This window comes from Accipiter gentilis, chromosome 14, assembly GCF_929443795.1.
Source record: "Accipiter gentilis chromosome 14, bAccGen1.1, whole genome shotgun sequence".
NCBI lineage: Eukaryota > Metazoa > Chordata > Aves > Accipitriformes > Accipitridae > Astur > Astur gentilis.
This window is the reverse complement of record NC_064893.1, coordinates 13255622-13274153: the sequence shown is the minus strand read 5'-3', so window position 1 is coordinate 13274153 and position 18532 is coordinate 13255622. Positions and strand designations below refer to the sequence as shown.

General features: G+C 45.0%; 1 protein-coding gene across 4 annotated transcripts in view; it reads left to right on the top strand.

The window, feature by feature from the left end:
* Positions 1-3955: 3955 nt before the first annotated feature.
* Positions 3956-18532, top strand: part of TRANK1 (tetratricopeptide repeat and ankyrin repeat containing 1) — a 58744-nt gene continuing 44167 nt past the window's right edge. Inside the window, exons 1-3 of one of the 4 annotated variants that reach the window (XM_049817260.1) lie at positions 3956-4399; positions 15873-16007; positions 17748-17871. In XM_049817260.1, the coding sequence (XP_049673217.1) occupies positions 4368-4399; positions 15873-16007; positions 17748-17871 (291 nt within the window). In that variant the 5' untranslated portion in view covers positions 3956-4367. Of the gene's footprint in view, positions 4400-4582; positions 4650-15872; positions 16008-17747; positions 17872-18532 lie in introns of those variants that run through there. The other 3 variants (XM_049817263.1, XM_049817262.1, XM_049817261.1) reach the window with 3 other exon arrangements.

Sequence of the window (18532 nt, the reverse complement as noted above, 5' to 3'; positions counted from 1 at the left end):
GTAAAGAAATTTTTCCTAATATCCAACCTAAACATCCCTTGCTGCAACTTGAGGCCATTTCCTCTCATCCTATCTCCAGCCACCTGACAGAAGAGACCAGCACCCACCTCATTACAACCCCCCTTCAGGTAGTTGTAGGGAGCGATAAGGTCTCCCCTCAGCCTCCTTTTCTCCAGACTCAACAGCCCCAGCTCCCTCAGCCGCTCCTCATAAGACTTGTGCTCCAGGCCCCTCACCAACTTGGGTGCCCTTCTACTGGACACGCTCCAGCACCTCCATGTCTTTCCTGTAGTGAGGGACTCTTCCTAGGAGCATTCCTCTTCCTCTCTGTCACCAAGCCTGTCACCTCTGTTTCTCATTAAGTAAGGCTCAATGCTACTTTCTCTTGCTGAAATCCCATCCAGTCCTTGGTGTTGTAGCTGGACATGTTCTTTGCTGATTAAAGCTTTGCCTTTGTGCTCCAAAGCAGCCAATGGCTCATTGCTACTGTTATTGTGACTGGCTTCATGCAATCTTTGTTATCTCGGGGGGGTTGGCATTCCCATATCACACCATCCTTAGGCAGCTGCACCCCATTAAAACGTACTGGTATGGAAGCACAGGGACACAGATCTGAAGTTATCTGTGTGGTACTAAATGAGTTTTATGCTTCTGCAGCTTTTAATGCTGCTATCAATAGCCAGGTTAAAGTCTGGCTGAGACATCCCTAGAGCAGGACTTCAGCCACAGCTCAGGACATACTGTGCCGCTACTTTTTGAGGTGTATAAAGAACAACACCAGAAAATGACTGTGGACCATGCTGATGGCAAACACAGAAGAAACAAAACAAAAAGTTTTGCAAAGAGCACCAATAATTGTGTGTGGATCACTGACAACTGCTTGTACAAGGATACAGACCTCTTCTTGGGGGGGCTGTAAAACGCCTTGATAGACTTTCAGATGGTTTACGAGTATACTAGCCTATATGAAGCTGACGCAGGCAAGGTTAAGCAGTCAGGCTTCAAGGAAAAGGAGTAACAGGAAAGGATAATAGGCAAGATACATTAGACAGGAGAGATGTGAAGAGATTTTTCAGCATTAGGGCAACTAAATAATAGAATAGGCATGTATTTGCTGTCAGTTGTGTTGTGTTATCCTTTACTTATTATGTGCTTAAGGTTCCATTAAAAGTTCTTTTAAAGCTACTATTCTGAAGTAGCTGATTTCTCTGGGACAGGTTTCTTGACCTCAGAAATAAACTAGGGTAAACAGAAGTTCAACACCAGTATTACTACGTCAGTTTGGAGATATGCTTTTAAAGTCAAGCAAACATCCTGAAATAATCACCCTGATTATATCTGCAGCTTGGATACCTCCACAAAACCACACCTACACCACAAATTTTTGCCCTCATAGCAGCAATAGCTGCAGACATCATTTGTGGCCAGTGTATTTTTGTTGACTAACTCTTTCATGCAGAGCAGTTATACCAGGAAAAACATGTTTTTCCATGTACGATGTCAGGGAGCAGTGAGGGCCAGCTGCTTCCCTAGGGATGGGGACATGTGGGGATCCCCAGGGGACTGGCTGGGTAGGGGCTTCCCCAGCCAGGGCCCGTCCCACCACCTGCAGTGAGGGAGCCGTGCAGGCTGGGGGGCAGCCGGGCACACCCCCCAGCACGGGGCATCGGGCAGCTCCATGGGGATGGGGACAAGCTGAGGCCAGGCTGGGATGTCAGCCTATGGGTGGGGGTCAGGATCAGGCCCAGTGAGGGGAACCAGCGTCAGACAGAGCCCCGTGATCGCCAGGCCCATGGGCTGGGGGGGTGACCCAGGTGAGGTCGGTCAGGGCCCTTCAGGCTGATTGACGTATGCTATAGTTTGCTGGGGTCCTCGAGGGAGAGAGAATGATGTCGATGTACCAGTTCAGGTTGTGTCAGTGTCAGGTGCATGTTGTCACTATGATACATGCAACGCCTTCGGTTGGGAGCTGAGCCTGCATCCCACCAGAGGCAGGTATCTGGTAAGACACAGTAGTATCTGACCTGGGCTCGGCACTGTGCTCTCGGAGGCCGGGAGATGCTGGCTGCTCAAGCTCAGCGTGGCCGAGGTCTTGCGACACGTGCTGCAGCTCTCTTTCCTGGATGTGTTACAAAGCGTGGTCTTCCCCTCAAAGTGAGGTTTTCCCATCATTGAAAAAGGAGCAGAGCTAAAAACCACGATTTCTAGCATCAGCCTTGTGCCAAGGCCCATCCTTTCCATGCAATGGATGCGCCTCCATCATGAGCTCCGATGCGCAGGTTCATGTGTGGAGTGACAAGGAAGCGGCGGGTAGAAATGTTTTCCCTTGGAGATGTACCCACACCAACACCTCTGCTCTACAGTTGCAACTGAAGAGGTGTAGGAGCTAGGTAGAAAGGGCTTTGTATATAATTTTATGCTGCCTTTCTGGACTTTATAAAGAACCTCCTCCCAGTGCTCCTTCTTCTGTGCTAAAGCACCCTGTTATCAGCCCATACGCCGAACTGCAGTACGCACGGTACTGCCTCCCCACGTGGGTCCACCCTTTCCAGTTTCTGTTCCTTCTCCACTTGTTCAGAATCAGGAGACGCAATAATTTGCAGAGTCAGTAATTCACTGATAATGTGTGCGCATGGCAGGGACGCAGCTTTTGGAAGTATTTTGCTCTGCACGAGAAGGAAACGCCCCACTGCGCACTGGTGAAAGGTTTACAAGCGGCCAAGTTTCGTTTTTACAGCTGAGTTAAAAAAAAAGTTTCGTTTTCTGTCTCTTGACTCGTTTTACAAACACACCCCTGGCTTGCAAACAGATGTAGCAAAGACTGTTTGTTGTGCCAGTGTTTCGGTCGGAGTTCCTTCCAAGCTGAAAAGCAGTGTTTTCCACTTTCTGCACCAGGATTGAGGTGCGTTGGTCCTTGGTTTCTCTGCACTGAAGTGAAACGCCCCTAAATAACGATGACAGGGAGTTCAGAGGTTACGAAAAATGACAGGTACATCAGCCACTCATTCCTCTCAACATTTATGTTCTGTTGATTCACGCAAGCACTTTTGCCTGAGTAGGAACTGCAAAATCCCACCCATGGACTTTAACTTCTTTAAGTCACTTAGCAAACAAGATTACACTGGGGAGCATGCAGTTTTCCCACCTCGTATCGATGCAGCTCCAAAACTACAATTGTGGCTGTACTTTTGACTACCTTTTTTCTAAAGTGGCTTTGCCCATCACTTTGACGCACTCCACTTGGAGGAAAGTGATAAAAACACCCACGCTAAGGTTAACGTTACTTCGTTTCTCCAGTCCCTAAATTGGTAGCAGGAAAATTTATGTGAAAACTCAGCGCAGAAGATGGATGATTAGCAGAAATTCATTTTTATATGAGAATGTGGTGGGTTGACCTTGGCTGGATGCCTGGTGCCCAGGAAGACGCTCTATCACTCCCCTCCTCAGCAGGACAGGAGGAGAGAAAATAAGATGGAAAAAAGGTCGCGGGTCAAGATAAAGGCAGTTTAATAAAGTAAAAGCAAAGGCTGCATGTGGAAGCAAAGGAAAACAAAAGGTTTATTCTCTACTTCCCATCAGCAGGCGATGTCCAGCCACTTCCCGGGAAGTAGGGCTTCAGAATGCACAGCAGTTGCTCCGGAAGACAAATGTTGTAATAACGAATGCCCCCCCTCCCCCTTCCTCTTAGCTTTTGCTGCTGAGCAGATGTCATTATGGTATGGAATATCCATTTGGTCAGCTTGGCTCAGCTGTCCTGCCTATGTCCTCTCCCAAGATCTTGCCCACCCCCAGCCCGCTGGTGAGGGGGGGACGGGGACGGACTTTGGAGAGACAGCGTTGAGGCTGTGTGAGCACTGCTCAGCCGTGGCCAAAACACCGGTGGGTTATCAACACCTTTGTAGTCACCGACACGGAGGACACGCGCAGAGCGCTGCAGGGGCTGCGGGGGTGGGGGGTGGGGGGGGAGAAGTGAAGTAACACCATCCCCACCAGAGCCAACACAGAGACGTGCAGACGACGGTACTTGACGACAGAGAAAAAGCTGATTGGAAATGTGTTTCACAGAAAAGTGAATTATTGAACGCTCTCTTGCAAAGCATTCATCTTTGGCTTATTGAGCCGCTTTCCCCTGCGTGAAAAGACACGGGGAGATGATGGATTAGGAAGGAATGTTACAACAGGAGAAGACTTCACTCCCTAGTTTTCCCCTGAACCGTGGAAGACGGTAGTGGCACTAGTGGCTCCTTCCTCTGAGCAGGGGTTGTCTTGAGAAATCTAAGGCGCCTCGGGACGAAGGGGTGACGGAGGCGGGGACGAGCGCCGATTTTCCACGTACGCTGAAGACACCGCTACGTCATTTACAAAAGATGGGATGGACACTCCGGCCGCAGGTTTCTGAGTGTGCTCTGAGGGGATGGCTGCCGCCCCCCGCCCCCCCCCGCTCTCCGCGCGACCCCCGGGGGGCGGGGCCACGACCTCGGTTTCGATTCCCCGCGCGCGCCCTTCCCACTCCCGAGGTGACGCGACGCGGGGGGGGGGGGGGTAGGGGGGGCGGGGTGTGGGCGGGGCGCGGGGCGCCCGTGTTTAGGGGCGGCGGCCGGCGCGAGTGCCGGGGGTCTCGGCGCGCGGCGGCGGCGGCGGGCAGGTAGGTAGGTAGGTAGGTAGGTAGGTGCGCGCGCAGCGCCCACCCTCCCCCCCCCCCCGGAGTATGTGCGTGGGTGAGCGGGGGGCATCGGCCGCCCCGTGCCCACCCGCCGGCACGGCACGGCACGGCAAGGCGAAGCCACCGCTCCGTGCGTGCGGGATTTGGGGGCGCATCCGCCCGCCCTGCAGCGGCCCTGCCGACTCTGCACGCACGCATGCACGCAGGCACCGCGCGGTTCTCCATGCACTGCACCGCAGCGGGAGGCTTTGCCCCTTGGGGGTGGCTTCCCACCCGGGTCCTCGACCCTGGCGTGAAGTTCCAAGCCGGGAGGTTCCGGCAGTTCGGGGGAAGGGGTCGTGCTTCCCTGAGACGGGGCGCGGGGTTGGGGTTTGGCGGGCGGCGAGGGGCGGGGGGGGGCTGTGCTGGCTGGGAAGCCCGCCAGGGAATGCGTGGGGGTGGCTGGAGGAGGAAAAGGGAAGAGTGCATTCCTGCTCCTGCCGGGCATCTGGGAGGTTGTGTTGGCCTGGTACGGCTTGCGGGGAGGAGGCGGGGGAGAGGTGGTGATGAATCTGTGCTTGAAAAGAAGAAAGAGGACTCCGCTGGCGCAGCCCTGGGCTAAACGTTGCCTCCAGTGGTTTGGGATCCCTTCCCTGAGAGAGAAACTCCTGTACGAGGTCGTGGAGTGGTCACTTAAAACAACAGACTTTGTCGTTTGGAGGGGAGTTTGGGCACGGTGTGCGCTTCGGGAGGGGGAAAAGAAGCAAACAGGTCTCTCTCGTCAGTCTTTGTAATTTTTTTCCCAGTTTACAGAAAATGAACTTCAGGCTGATACGGTGGGTTTATTGCAAATGGGAAGAGGCTTTGCTTTCCCATGAAAACATGCAAGAGGGAGTGTTTCCTACCAGTATTTTTACCAACATGCAATTAAACTTGTCAAGCGTTGGCTGTGAACTGCACAAGCTTGAAAACCTTGCTCTTAGCAGAATCTTGATGTTTTGGGTTAGTGGTTTGTTTTGTTGGTTTTTTTTTTTTTCATTCCAGATGCGATACCATCTTGAGCTAATCTATACAAAGGAAATATTGAGGTTGTTTGTCGCCATTGCTTTCATACGCAGTCAGCTTTGTTTGATGACAGGAACATTGCTAGCCTGAGCAAACAACTGCAGCAGTGTAAACACCTCCCTCTTGGACTGAGTTAGGTCTTGCATGGCTGAGCTAGAGTAAGGATTTCAAGATTGCTGTTATTTCAGAGGATAAGAAGCAGGGTTAACTTCTTCCACCGTTTCCTGAGGTTTTGGAGGTTTTTTGTTTTGCAAAGCAGTAATGATGCTGTGTAGACAGAATATTGAAAGAGTTTTTGCATCAGTTTTTCCCTGTGTAAAATGGGAGATGCAAGTCCTTTCTTACTTTACTGATTACGGAAATCATAAGTATATATATGTATACACAGAGTTTTCCTTGAAAATGCAACTCTACCACTTGCCTTAGTCGTATGTTCTCTTAGGTGTAACTTGTTATTGGTAGGTTACAAAGAGGGGAGAATTCATTTGAAACTGAAAGCAAAAAAAGCCTGTTTTGTTTCACTTACCAAAACAGGATATGCTGGGGAACAAGACCAAACTGTCACCAGTGCAAGCTGTGAAGCAGTGTTCAACGAAAGCTACTTCACATGTGCTCGGTGTGAGCTCAGCTTGCAAGGAAAGGCAGAAGGATGTTCCAAGATGCCACCTTAAATCCAGGATGGTGTGTCATGGCCTTGTGTCAAGACCTTTGTTGCCAAATTAATCAGCTACTTGTTGAGGTGGTCTTGCCTATAAACTGAGAGCGCTGTGATTTTTTTTTTTTTTTTTTTTTTTTTTTTTTGTCTTTCAGTAGTGTTATTTCTCCTTGTAATTTTTCTAGGGGGCTTCCCAAAATGGGGTGTAATTTCAATGACACGATGTCCTGGTTTCGGCTGGGGTAGAGTTAATTTTCTTCCTAGCAGCTGGTACAGTTGCTGTGCTTTGGATTTAGGATGAGAAGAATGTTGATAACACACTGATGTTTTCAGTTGTTGCTAAGTAATGTTTAGAGTAAGTCAAGGACTTTTCAGCTTCCTGCACTGCCCAGCCAGCAGAGGCTGGGGGTGCAGAGGGAGCTGGGAGGGGACACAGGCAGGACCGGTGACCCAAAGTGGCCAACAGGATATTCCATACCATATGGTGCCATGCCCAGTAGATGAATTTGGGGGAAAGCTGGCTGGGGGCTGCCGCTCGGGAACTGGCCGGGCATTGGTCGGCGGGTGGTGGGCAATTGCGTTGTGCGTCACTTGTTTTGTATGTTCTAATTCTTGTAGCATTATTATTATGATGATTATTATTGTGATTTTTCCTTTCTTTTCTGTCCTACGAAACTGTCTTTATCTCAACCCAGGAATTTTACGGGGTTTTTTTCAGTTCTCTCCCTGCTGTCCCACTGGGAGGGGGGGAGTGAGCGAACGGCGGTGTGGTGCTTAGCTGCCTGCTGGGTTAAACCGCGACACATGAAGATACCTTATGGACAGGCTCAGGACATCCCAAGTGGTCTGTAAGAGCCAGTCTGTCAGGTTTCTGTTGCTCTCTTCATGGATGTAAAACTCCAGTTTCACTGGGAGTGCTCACGGTATGAAGCAGATAAAGAGCCGGTGTCGTGGGATGCATGCACCCATCTCGTTTTGTGGAAAGTGTTGTCTTGTTCTTGCTGATGTGCTTTTTGATTTCCATTTCCTTGCTATGGTGCTTCCTGGCCTAGTACCTTTCCTGTGTGCAAGTCAACTACAAATCTCTACTCTAGAGGATTTATTTATAACATTTTAGTAGCGTCCTTGTCTTGAGGTTTTGCTTGGATTACTGAGAGTCAGCAGGGCTGGCCCAGTACTTCTAGCCGGGTTTGGGTCCTGTTTCTGTGGTCTTGTTTGCTGGTGATGCATCTGAAGAGGAACTGAGCTGCTAAGCAGCATCAGCTACGTGAGTTTGCTATGTGGCTAGCTGGAGGCATCAGGCAGCTAGGCTTAGTTATTAGTAATAATTGCTGTATAACAGTTTGCATAAACAGAAACCAGTGTTCAGTGGTAATCTGGAGAAGGAAGACCTTGGGAGGTCATTCATGCCAGCCCCGCCCAGGGCAGGGTCCTGGGCCAGAGCTTGAGTTTTCTTGTGTTTGTATTCCACTTGCTCCCTCCCCTTGTTTTACCCTTACGTAGCACACTTCTCTTCCTTATCTGGTTTGGACATAGTGTTTGAGGTATTAACAGGCCATTGAGACGTCTGTGTTAATCATATCCTTGGGTGCATTTGCCAAATGTTGGTAAGGATGTATGTCTTGTTTCTGACAGTGTCTATACCGTACAATCATCAGTTTACTGCAGAGCATGTTTCCAGGGGAAAACTTGGTGTGAAACGAAGAGCAGCCTGGGATGTTCTGTCTCGCTCGGTGCACACACAGCCATTTAGTATCTCTTGAAAGCACAGCCAGAACTGAGAGGTCTCACAGCTGACTTTCAAAATACAGATGTAGCGCTTGCATGCTAGACCAGTGCGGGTATGAATCCCATCTCAAGAGTGAGATGTGCTTTGTGCTGGCAAGATGCACTGATTCAGCATGGTACTGTACTGGCGGAGCTATGAAAACGTAGGCTGAATTCCCCTAGTACTAGTTCTGTCTGAACACTTAGGAGAGAAGGGTATTTGGAGGAGCAAAACTCTAAAAGTGGTTGTCCTGATTTCAGCTGGGATAGAGTTAATTTTCTTCCTAGTAGCTGGTATAGTGTTAGGTTTTGGGTTCACTATGAGAAGAATGTTGATAACACACTGATGTTTTCAGTTGTTGCTAAGGAATGTTTATGCTAACTCGAGGATTTTTCAGTTTCTCATGCCCAGCCAGCAAGAAAGCTGGAAGGGCACAAGAAGTTGGGTGGGGGCACAGCCAGGGCAGCTGACCCAAACTGGCCAAAGGGGTATTCCATACCATGCAATGTCATGCCCAGTATATAAACTGGGTGGAGTTGGCCTGGGGGCGTGGTACAGATCACTACCGGGGAACTAACTGGGCATCAGTTGGCGAGTGGTGAGCAATTGCATTGTGCATCACTTGTTTTGTATATATTCCAATGCTTTTATTGTTATTATTGTCCTTTCATTATTAACATTATTATTTTCTTCCTTTCTGTTCTATTAAACTGTTCTTATCTCAACCCACGAGTTTTACTTTTTTTCCCCGATTCTCTCCCCCATCCCACTGGTTGGGGAGGGCGTGAGCGAGCGGCTGCATGGTGCTTAGCTGCTGGCTGGGGTTAAACCACAACAGTGGTGTTGAGGGTTGTTTGTTTTCAGTTATGGAAATTGTGTTCAGGTCTCCAATTCAGACTGAAACAACCTGATAAAGTTTTCTCTCTGTCCGTTCACCTAGGAAATTGTTTTTTTTTTTGTCCTTTTGGAACTGAACACAGCTAGAGAGATGCATGCTGTCTTCACCTCTGGAGTGCTGCAATGCCAGCTGTGGGGCCCAGAAGCAATAAAGAAACTTCATTTGGTCCAATTTGTGCTAAGCTTAGGGCAACATACACTGATAAGAAGCTATTATCACAATGCTGCTCTCTCTGCTTGCTCTACTCTATTTCAAATTTGCTCTAGAATCTCTTTCTTCATTTTGAAAGTCATACTGGGTTTTACTGGGGGGAAAAGGTCTTTTAGCACTTCCAAGCTCTGGTATAGATCTGGCAATGTGAGTTGGTACAGATGGTTTGGGGGGGGTGGGGTTGGGGTTTTTTGTTTGTTTCATAGGGCAGAGTGAGAATCTATCTAATGATAGGCTATCCCTATCTATCGGAATCTATCTATCCCTAACGATGGGGATGTCTGATGAGAAGCTACCTAAATGATAGGCTTTTCATTTGAGTTGACCAGCTTCTCCAAGGTGACCTGACATATTTTACAAGGGCTGAACACATTCTTCAGGAGATACTGGCTGAACATTCAATTAAAATGTTCAGATAATCTCACGAACACCACTACAACTTTTTTCAGACTAAACAGATCCATGCAGATGGCCGTGTCTAAATCTCAATGTCTTTCCCCTCTTCTGCATGAGATTTCTTAATGTATCAGCTTATGGCCTGACCAGTTATAACCTGTTAATCCTGATTGCAGAACTTGTATTTTTGTCTCTGCTGTTTCTTCAAGACCTCCTCTGAAAGTACAGGTGATTTTAAGATTTTTCATTCACCATTTCAGCATTTGATGGAAGAGCAAAGCTCCTGAAAGAAGCACAGTTTTCTGCTTTTCACTGTCAGGGTTGTGCTTATATGCATTCAAAGGAGGCCGTATTCTGTAAATATGTCTTTGGTAGCTGCTGTTGTTGTTGTCAGGAAAGCAAACAAAACCAGCTAGCAGGTAGAGCATTGCCTCTTCAAATTATGGCTGGCTAGAGCCTTCTCATCCTATATTTTTCCTCTTTCCTTGGGCCTGCCCTGAGATTCACATACATCTATACCAGGACATACTGAACGTGTTATTCGGAAGACCTATATGCAGCGTCCTTTTGCTGGATGACTGCAGGACTGCCTGGACGGACGGTGCCAGTGGTGGGCATGCGGCTGGAGGGGTCCCTCTGATGTAGCAGCATGAGGTGACATGGCAATTCCTTCTTGGTGGCACCATGCTCTCTGAGCCAGCATGCTTTTGTTGGGCAAAAGCTAATGAGAGCCTGGAGGTTTCCTGATGAGAAAACATGCATTATTCAAATGCTGATGAAATGTATTTAGTTGTCACTCAACCGCAGTTTAGATATGTTGTTGGGCTTTTTCTCTCCCTACCTGGTAATGTCTTCCTGCTAGGTTAAGGGGGAAGAAGGAGAGATTATTTATTTCTCTGCTTAATAGGAATGAGGAATGCACAGCCCTTAGAAGTCAGATTTCCTGGAAATAGGAGGATGCTAATTTTTACCACCATTTTAATGCAGATGCAGAGCTCCCCAGATTGGTATACTTCCCTTTGTTGCTTGCATTATGGAAAGCTACTGTGCCTCAAGAATAAAAACATTATTCTACCACCAAGTGATGCCATAGGGACAGAACCTTAAAGCTTAACTTTCAGTATCAACAATAATTAAAAGCACGGCTGTGTAGACCTTCCACTCTTTCTCTGTGAATAAGCAGTGTCACACAGTTTCTCTTTTAAATCGTGTAAACCAGATGCAGACAGAACAAAGCAACTGCTTGGGTTCACTCTCAGATTTATAAAGTTTTTAGTGTTGCCAACCTCAGATGTTCAAAAAGCACAATGTAGCCTCTTGAGACTGATAGCTGTCATTTGTCAAGAATGACAAATGGGTTTTCTGGGTAGTCTCTGTTTGTGTTTTCAAGCTTATCTGCAGAAGCAAGAGGAGTCAAAACTTGGCCTTGTAAACTCCCCAAACTGCCCTGCTTCTGAGGTCAGTCTGACTGAAGCTGTTCAGTGGGGCACTGACTATCACAATAATGTAAGAGTTGGCAACATGTGAAGTAAATGGGCGTTTTGCCCACTGGCAGTGGTAGGGGTTGGAGCCGATTGTTTCTGACTTAACTGTATAATCTTCTGTTTTAATTCTTTGAGTAGAAATTGATCTGCTTCATCTTGCTGTCACCCTTCATGCTGGTGGCCTAAGGAACCATTAAAAAAGTGAACAGAGTAGACCATCTTGTCTGGGTTTTTTTGGTTGGTTGGGTTTTTTCTTTGAAGGACAAGGTCTCAACAATGCACTTGGAAGGGTGTCCCAGACCTTAGGGTGTCCCTGTGATACAGTAGAGGTTGAAGGTTAGAAAAAGAAAAGCTGAACAGAAGCATAAGTAATTAAAACTAAACTGGGAGCTTGGTGAATTTATGATCTTTACTGAAAAAACACAACTAGGACTTTGCTTGATAGGTAAGGCCGGAAAAGATAAGAACTTTTATCCTTGCTTCTGTCCTTGTAGATAATTTAGCTTGAAGTACCATATGGGTAGCATCACTAATGTAAACATGAGAAGCACTAACAAAGGAAAGCATAACTTTCCTTATGATAAGATTGTACTAACAAGCACTCCTTAGGATAATTGGTTCCAAAATATACGAAGGACCATGCTGCGCAGAATCCATCGAGAGGGGTCAGGTAGAGGACAAGTGAGGAAGAATGTGGAAGACCACCAGAGGACTCCTGAAGACCACCATAGAGCCTGAAGGACATTTACATATGCTAATAATTTCCCAGAAAATTAATGAATATGTATAACAAGTCTTGGAAATCTAATGAATATGCATATAGAACTTGTATATAAACTGTATGACTAGACCTGGCGGGTGTGCACAATAGGTGGAGCAATGCCCCGTGTACCCAGCGCTGCAATAAAGAATGCCTGCTTTCTAAAACTCCAAAATTGAGTCTTAGAGAGTTTCTGAAGTGCCGACTTATGGTAACACCTGCACATTTATGTGTTTCATGGATTCCATAGTTTAGGAGAAGTCCCCACTTAATGAGGGGAACCTGTCTTACTCTACTGTTTGTGGCTGCGATGGAGTTAATTTTCCTCATAGTAGCTCATATGGTGCTGTGTTTTAGATCTGTGACCAAAACAACACTGATAGCTGTTGCTGAGCAGGTTTTGCACAACGTTGGGGCCTTCTCTGTTTCTCGCTCTGCCCCCCTCCAGTGACTAGATTGCGGGTGCACAAGGGGCTGGGAAGGGACACAACCAGGTGGATGGCCCAAACTGACTGAAGGGATAGTCCATGTCATGTAACATCATGCTCAGCAATAAAAAGGGAGAGGAGGGGGCTTAGGGAGATCAGCTATCCCTAGCTCGCGAACTGGCTGGTCATCAGTCTGTGTGTGGGAGGTGGTGAGTGATGCTTTTGCATCACTTGTTTTGTTTTCTTTCTCCTTCCACTGCTCTTTTGCTTATTAAACAATTTTTGTCTTGACCCACAAGTTTTCTTGGTTTTACTCTTCCTTTCCTCTTTCCCTGTCCCACTGGGGACGGGGGGGAAGCGAGTGCTTAGCTACTCTCCAGGGTTAACCCACAGCACTTGCTAGGACAACATCTTTCTGTAGTTGTATTCAGATGCAGTTGTGACCTTTACCTGTGCTGGTTAAGCCACAGTGATAGACAACGTTTTTGTTTAATGCTCACCATGGTCAGTATACTTTATACAGTAGGTCTTCAGTTACTCCACTAGTTTTGAGTTAAAATTGTTTATACTTCAGGAAGATGTTAGGCAATAGCAAGACATACTGTACTAGTCAGCACAGCAATTCTTTGGATCATTAACTTAGATGTCAGAATTGCATGTCTGTGTATCTCTTGGGTCTGTAAACTTGGGTGTAGTTGCTAAAGCCTGCAGCAGACATCCCAGTTATTTAAATGACCGACACTTTGGGGTTTTGGCTGGGAAACTCCAGTGCTGGAAAAGGATGGGAATCTGTGTTCTGCTGGAAATCCTGCCACCTGGAGCAGGGAGGGGATGCTGCCTCCTGATCTGAAACAGGGAGCTCAGTTCCAAAATTTCCCGGCACAGTACACGTTTGGAAGTATTGCTGTATTGTGGGAAAACAATCCTTTAAACGTCAAGTAAATGCCTTTTATTTGTAATTGTACTTCAAGTAAATTCCAGGGAAAAGTAAGGTAAATATAATTCTGGGTAAAAATTTCACCCTAAGTAGAAGCATAGCCTTCTTAAAAATAAGAAAAAGCTTGAAATTCAACTATGATTTAGAAAACCACAGTTTAATGTGTGTTCCTACATGAAGAAGCTCCTGTGTAGTTGAACTGCTTTGGTATTATTCTTGGTGCAAATAATTTATCTAACCTTCTGATGCTAAAAAGTTGAAAGCTGAAAGAATTACAAAAATATGAGGTAGAACCATCTTTTAGCACTTGCTTTTTATTCTTTACACTGTTGCTCTATTTTTTTCCTTTTCTTCGCCTCAATAGTGCTCATACTGTGCAGTGTAAAAAGAATTCCCACTTACGCTATGAGTACACTTAATTTGCTGTCTGCATAAGCAGTATTTTTAAAATACATGCTGTATGCACATTGCTCAATGAAGTGATGATTTAATTTGCCTAGGGTAAATTCATAATTACTCCTCTCGTGTAACTGGTCCTCGTACCTCCCCCATGTAGATGGGACCTATTTTTCTTCAGTTTAGTTTATAGCCAGGAATTTCATCTGTTCTTGGTGCTTCCCTAGAATTAGCAGGTGTTGTTTGGGTTGCAGACATCATCACACGGTGTTTATTTGTTTAATTAAAACATAACATCCAACAGGCCTTTTCCCAGCCAGCCTGAAGCAGTCTGGATCTGAGCTTTGTGGTTGCACCTGGTTCTTCTGCAGTTGCCTCTTCAGAGTTGTGGGCTGCTGCTCTCCTGTCTGCTTAGTGCAGGACGGCTTCTTGCACTTGGATAAATGAGGGAGGCACAGCGCCATCCATAGCGAGTCTCTTCGTACCTCTGTGTTCACAATAGAGTGCTGATTCTTGACGTTTCAGGTTTGTCATGAGGACTATAGAGAAAATAGGTCACTAGTATTTCTTGGTTTGTCCGTAGGTTCATATACCTAGTTTGCTTTGTTGGGAAGAGATCTTGCAGATTGTGTGTCCTGGTTTCGGCTGGGGTAGAGTTAATTTTCTTCCTAGCAGCTGGTACAGTTGCTGTGCTTTGGATTTAGGATGAGAAGAATGTTGATAACACACTGATGTTTTCAGTTGTTGCTAAGTAATGTTTAGAGTAAGTCAAGGACTTTTCAGCTTCCTGCACTGCCCAGCCAGCAGAGGCTGGGGGTGCAGAGGGAGCTGGGAGGGGACACAGGCAGGACCGGTGACCCAAAGTGGCCAACAGGATATTCCATACCATATGGTGCCATGCCCAGTAGATGAATTTGGGGGAAAGCTGGCTGGGGGCTGCCGCTCGGGAACTGGCCGGGCATTGGTCGGCGGGTGGTGGGCAATTGCGTTGTGCGTCACTTGTTTTGTATGTTCTAATTCTTGTAGCATTATTATTATGATGATTATTATTGTAATTTTCCCTTTCTTTTCTGTCCTACGAAACTGTCTTTATCTCAACCCAGGAATTTTACGGGTTTTTTTTCGATTCTTTCCCTGCTATCCCGCTAGGAGGAGGGAGTGAGCGAACGGTGGTGTGGTGCTTAGCTGCCTGCTGGGTTAAACCAGTTATGTTAGCAGGTTGTGAAGTTACACATTGTTACTGGTGTTGTTCCAGGCCTGCTAATGCCTGGATAATAAGTAAATCTGTGCATTCCTTTTTGGTGAATTAATCTTATTTAATAGTACTGAGATTTGTGAGATTAATACAGGTTATTGCAGGTAATGGAAATGGCTTTTAATCATAAATCCATTTATGAAGAATGATTCTACACAAGGCTTTAGCATTGGATTTTTCTCGTGGTCTGTGATTTTGATGTGCTGTTTCTCAACAGACGCAGCTGTTTTTCCTCTTGTATTTGTTTCCTTCACCTAGCTGCCTGACCATGTGATTAGTTTTATGTAATTTCATAATTTTAATGGTGACATATTTTTTCAATCAATTGCAGTTGATGCCTGTTTCAACCTTTGTTTTCTTCAGGTGCTTGCTATATTCATTTTAACAACTGTTTTAAATCTGATTCAAGGTTCTCATGCACTATTAATATACTTAAAGTATTTTCATGAAGTAATCAAATTTCAATGCAGTTTTGTATACATTGGATTACTCAATGTCTAGCCAGAGAGGCTGGACAAAAAAGTTATAAAGATAAATAAAAAGATAGTAAATGAGTTTTGTGTTTAGTTGAGATGTATAGCTTCATGTATTTCTTAAGCATATGAACTCTGTTTGTTCTCTTGGATATTTCCTCCCACATCCAGTGTGTGTGCACACATTTAAATAGTTTGAAATCTTAATCTAAAAAATATGGTTTAAGACATGAGGAGAAAAACTGAAAAAAATGCATGGCAGTGGTAGGTCTGGTTAGCTGAGGTTGATTAAAAAAATAGATGGGAAGTTAAGGCATCAAAGATGAGGCTGTCACCTGTGTTATACTTTACTGTTCCAACTGCAGCAAACAAAACAGATGTGTTCTGTTGTCCTCCTTTTCAAATACACAAAAACTAAGGTGAAAATTTAAGTGGATTTTAGGGAAAGAAGTGTCTCATAAATCAGTGCTTTTGTTTGATTGATTTTTTTTTCTCTCTTAATTAGCATGGATGCCATGGAATATGCCCAGCTTATGCGACAAGATGGAAACCAGGATTTTAAAAATGGAAATTACTCTTTGGCCATCAGAAAGTACGATCAAGCTCTACATATGCTTGGTTGTTTAATGCAGTGGGTCCCGTAAGTATTCTTGAATTAACAGATGTAAATCATAAAACAAGTTTGAAATTTGTACAGTACTACAGTTAGCTCAGAACTGTATTTCTTGCCCTGACACCTGATTTTCTTTTATCTTTTGTCAACTCTTCAGTGTACCAGTTTTATAAATAAAGAGGAATTGCTCTTCCTGACATATATGTGGGAGATTAGTTAGTGACTGTAATCTGAATATTTTTATATAAGCATCCATTATAAACTAGTATAATTAAAGCTGAAATTAATTTTCCATAAATCATGTTGGTTTCTGTTAAAATACTTCTGTTTCTTAGCTGACATGCTGTGGATTAATCTTGCTGTAATTCTGCCATGTACTGGTCATGTCTATGGCCTGTTGTAACATTGGCCTTCTGATTATCTTTAAAATGATTCATGCAAGTTACTTTGTTATTGTTCTTTAGTCTTTCTTGGTATTTTCAGATATGTTAAAAAATAATTTTTCAGCAGAAGAGTTCTTTGGGTATTTCTTTCCAAATGTTAAGTGCTTGTTTTTATCAGTTAACATCATTTGCTAATGTTAGTAGTGATTAAATAGTTGAGTATTATGTTAACTATTAAATATTCATTACTATCATGTATTAACACTGCTGTTAACCTAATTTCGCACCAGCCATTCATTTATTTTGACTATTAGCCATTTAGACGAAGTAGTCAAATAAGTCTGGAGCACATGCAGGGAGGAGGACCGAATGAGGACAGAGCCAAGCAGGCTACCTCCAGTGCCTGCCCATTGCAAGCAGTGGGATTTTGTTATACCACAGGGACCTGCTCCCGTGCATCTCCTTTCCCCTTGCCATAGGTTGCCTTGTCAGGATTTGCTTGCATGCAAGAGTGTGCTCTGAACACAGTCAGTGTAGTTGGAACAACTTTCTTGAGTGTAAATTAGTAGATAGGAATATGATGAAGGATGCCGCTCTGTGGCATGTACTGTTTGTTTGAGCACAGGAAAGACAGGCTTTCCAGGCTCCCCAGTACACCGTGGACTGTAGTCCTGTAATTTGTGTGCAGCTTTTTCCAGAAACTCTTGGATCCAGCAGATGTTTTATATACCTTAGTACATTCTGTTCTCTAAAATACATTATTTCTTAGCTGGTGTAAATGTGGATAATTCTGTTGACTTCATCAACTGGTGATACAGTAAAATGTGTTTAGATTGGTTTTTGGTGACCAAAATATGTTTAGCATTCTTTCCATCTAGCAGCTTCCATTCATGTCTCTCTTTTCTCCCGTTCTTGGCCACTGGTTTTCACTGAGCCATATCTAGGTGTGTCGAGATGGTCTGATCTCTTTCTAAATCCTCATACTGCTTTATTCCTGTGGGTTGGCTTTCTGCTTCCGAGGAGATCAGGATATCACTAAGGGTATCACTATGGTATCATTTAGGATGTCACTAAGAGATTTTGTAGCTGATGTTCAAATGATCTTTATTTTCTGCAACTCCATTTTTACCTCTAATTTTGTTAGGTAAATCTTTAGCTTAGCACAAGCACTATGTAGCGACAACTAAAACATCTGTGTGTTATCAACATTATTCTCACACTAAATCCAAAGCACAGCACTATACTAGCTGCTAGGAAGAAAATTACCTCTATCCCAGCTGAAACCAGGACATAGACTTTTTTCTTTTTTTCTTGTTGCTAACTGTAAAGTACAATGCCTTCTTCTTCAAGCAAATAAACAGTTATGCTAAAAACATATTTTTAGGTGTTCCAGGGACATAGCTGTGTTACACTGCAACAAATCAACTGCCTTGTACAGTCTTGGTAAATGGAGAGAAGCAGTGTTTTCAGCCTACCAGAGCTTACACTGGGATCCGGAGTATGTTAAGGTATTCAGATGTTTAAGCTGGCAGTTTTTGCATGCCTTATTTTTTAAAACAATTGTGAATATCTGCTTTTTGTTATTTTTTGATTTTGAGGTGTGATGAGCAAATATAGCATAAAATTCCAGAACTGGTGTCTGACTCTGTGCATGAGCATCAGAATTACTACTGTAATAGTACTTTTAATAAATTGAAGCAGCTCTCTTTTGTACCAGGAGATGCTGGTTCTTTCTGGGTCCCAACAAGAGAGGCACCAATGCTTTGAAGAAAGATAACTATTTTATTAATATCCCAGACAAGGCGATAGCAAGGAATAAAATCTTACGTGCCCTTGTGATGCTGAAGACCTGGGAATGACGCAGCACCGGCCAGGTCTCCAGTCAGTCAATGGCACACTGCACAGATCCTGTCCGTGGTGAGGTTCACCAGCTCTGTGTTCACTTGTAGTCTTCCAGAGCCTGGCTTATGGTACAGATTCATCAGTCACGGACAGCAGTCAGGTGTGGGATGGGGACTTACCTTTGAAGGCTCCCTTGGGCACTGTGCCCTAATATTCTTTAAACGTTAATAAGCCTGCAGTTCCTGGGAACAGTGTATGGTGATCAAGGTCATATTGTATTTCCAGTGGACAGAATACACTACACATACGCTTGTGATTAAGTACACA